General features: G+C 57.3%; 1 protein-coding gene across 1 annotated transcript in view; it reads left to right on the forward strand.

The window, feature by feature from the left end:
* Nucleotides 1-297: 297 nt before the first annotated feature.
* Nucleotides 298-1,818, forward strand: part of CUEDC1 (CUE domain containing 1) — a gene marked incomplete at its 5' end in the record, with an annotated part of 4,739 nt that continues 3,218 nt past the window's right edge. Inside the window, one exon of the mRNA XM_010137258.1 lies at nucleotides 298-424. Coding sequence (XP_010135560.1) covers nucleotides 298-424 — 127 coding nt within the window. The remainder of the gene's footprint in view (nucleotides 425-1,818) is intronic.

The following is a 1,818-nucleotide window of genomic DNA, read 5'->3' on the forward strand; positions in this document are numbered from 1 at the left end:
GGCTGTTTTCTGAGATTCTGAGCAAAACAGGGAGGAGAAAGGAAATCCAGCCCGTGTAGTTGTGGGCGAGGCTTGAAAAGCAGCTCCCAAAGATCTCAAACTGGCTACAAAAGCCTTTCGCTCTCAGTGCTAATGCTCACACCGTGGGTTTGGGAGGTGTGCTGTGGTTTCTCGGTTCCCAGGACCACCGGTGGAGCCGGGCAGGGGGTTGCCGTGCCAGGCCCTGTGTCCCACTGCTGTGGCAGATGCTGGGGGGGGTTCTTCCTCACTGAAGGTGCTGTCTCTGCTTTCCCACAGGACGGATGTGCCAGGGCCTGGCAGCACCCCAGCGCCCGGGCGCTACAGGAACTGGAACCCACCACTCCTGGGCAACCTCCCTGAGGATTTCCTCCGTATCCTGCCCCAGCAGACCACTGGCACACAGGTGAGGCTCACTGCCACTTCCAGCCCACGGCACGGAGCACCAAGCCTTGGCCAGCCCGAGCTTGCAGTGTCAGTGCTGTGAAAACATCTGGGTACTGGGCACAGACTAAACTGGAAATCTTGGAGTGCTTCTTGTTGATGACAAGAGTGAAGTGAGCAAGGTGTGAAAGGGGAATCTTCCAGCGAGGCTTTGATCTCTCTCTGGCCATTAGCCCAGTGGTTAATGACAGGTTTGCCACTTGCAAAAAGCACCTAATATTTTAAATTATTTGGGAATCTTCGCTGCTACCCTGGTGAGGAGCAGCAGGGCCAGCATATGCTCGTGGGGAGAGTGGCACTGCTTGGGACTGCTGCAGTGGAACTTGGGTGGAAAATCTACTGCAAACCAGAGGATTTGTCCCTGGGAAATCAGAGTCTTCGTGTAGTGTAGCTTTATGGTAGTTTTGGAGCCACGAGGCTTGGGGTTGTGGTGCCTTTCTTCCCACAGTTGGGCAGGCAGCACCCATGGGGAACAAGTAGTCCCAGCACAGACCGCACTGGGCACCCAGCAAATGGGGCCAACACCCTCCTGGCTCAGCGAGGGGCTGGGGGCTTGCTGCAGGCACCCTGCTTTCCCCGTGCATCAGCTTCTCCCTCCCTTTTTGGCTCCAAAGGCAGCCTGCCACGTTTTCATAAATGATTGCCCTGCAAGTTGAGCTTCACGGGCTATATTACCTTTCTGGGAATAGGAACGTGCCAATTCATGTGGGCTCAGGGGGAGGAGAGGAGCAGCTGCCCTTTTCTTTCCCTGGTAATTGTGTGCTTTTGCTTTTTATGGCTCTCCGAGAGCAGCTACAAATCAGATAAATCTCGTAGGCAAGGGTGAGGTTGCGGCTCTGCCGCTCCCCAGGTGCAACTGCACCAGGAGCCGAGGGAGAGTGTGAGGTGTTTCGCACAGGGACGTTTGTCAGCGGGAAATTGCCGTCTCTGCTTTTTAGATAGTGGTAAATAAAAGCAGCGAGGCTGGCTGAGACCCTTCTGCCTTGCCTCCACACCAGGTTCTGTCTTGGCTCAACCCCCCGGTTTAGAGTTACGGCAGCAGTTCCTTCCCGTGCCATGCTGACCCCAGGCTGAGAGGTCTGCATTCCCACATGGATGTCCATCCCCTCCTGCCTCCACCTTGTCCCCCTTTGGCCCCTTTTCAGCAGCATGGTCCTGAGCACAGCCTGGCCGGGGCGACAGTGCCCTGGGCTGTTGGAGGCTGTAGGAGGGAGGGTCCCCGCTGGGGAGCAGCAGTTGATGGCCATTGGAGCTGGGGGTGCAGGCACCAAGAACACTGACCAACCTCTTCTGTGTTTGTCTCCTGCCCAGGGCTCTCACGGCTGGCGGCAGGCCCGGCGCCCGGGGGGCAACCCC

Source organism: Buceros rhinoceros, unplaced genomic scaffold (assembly GCF_000710305.1).
Source record: "Buceros rhinoceros silvestris isolate BGI_N320 unplaced genomic scaffold, ASM71030v1 scaffold24415, whole genome shotgun sequence".
Taxonomy (NCBI): domain Eukaryota; kingdom Metazoa; phylum Chordata; class Aves; order Bucerotiformes; family Bucerotidae; genus Buceros; species Buceros rhinoceros.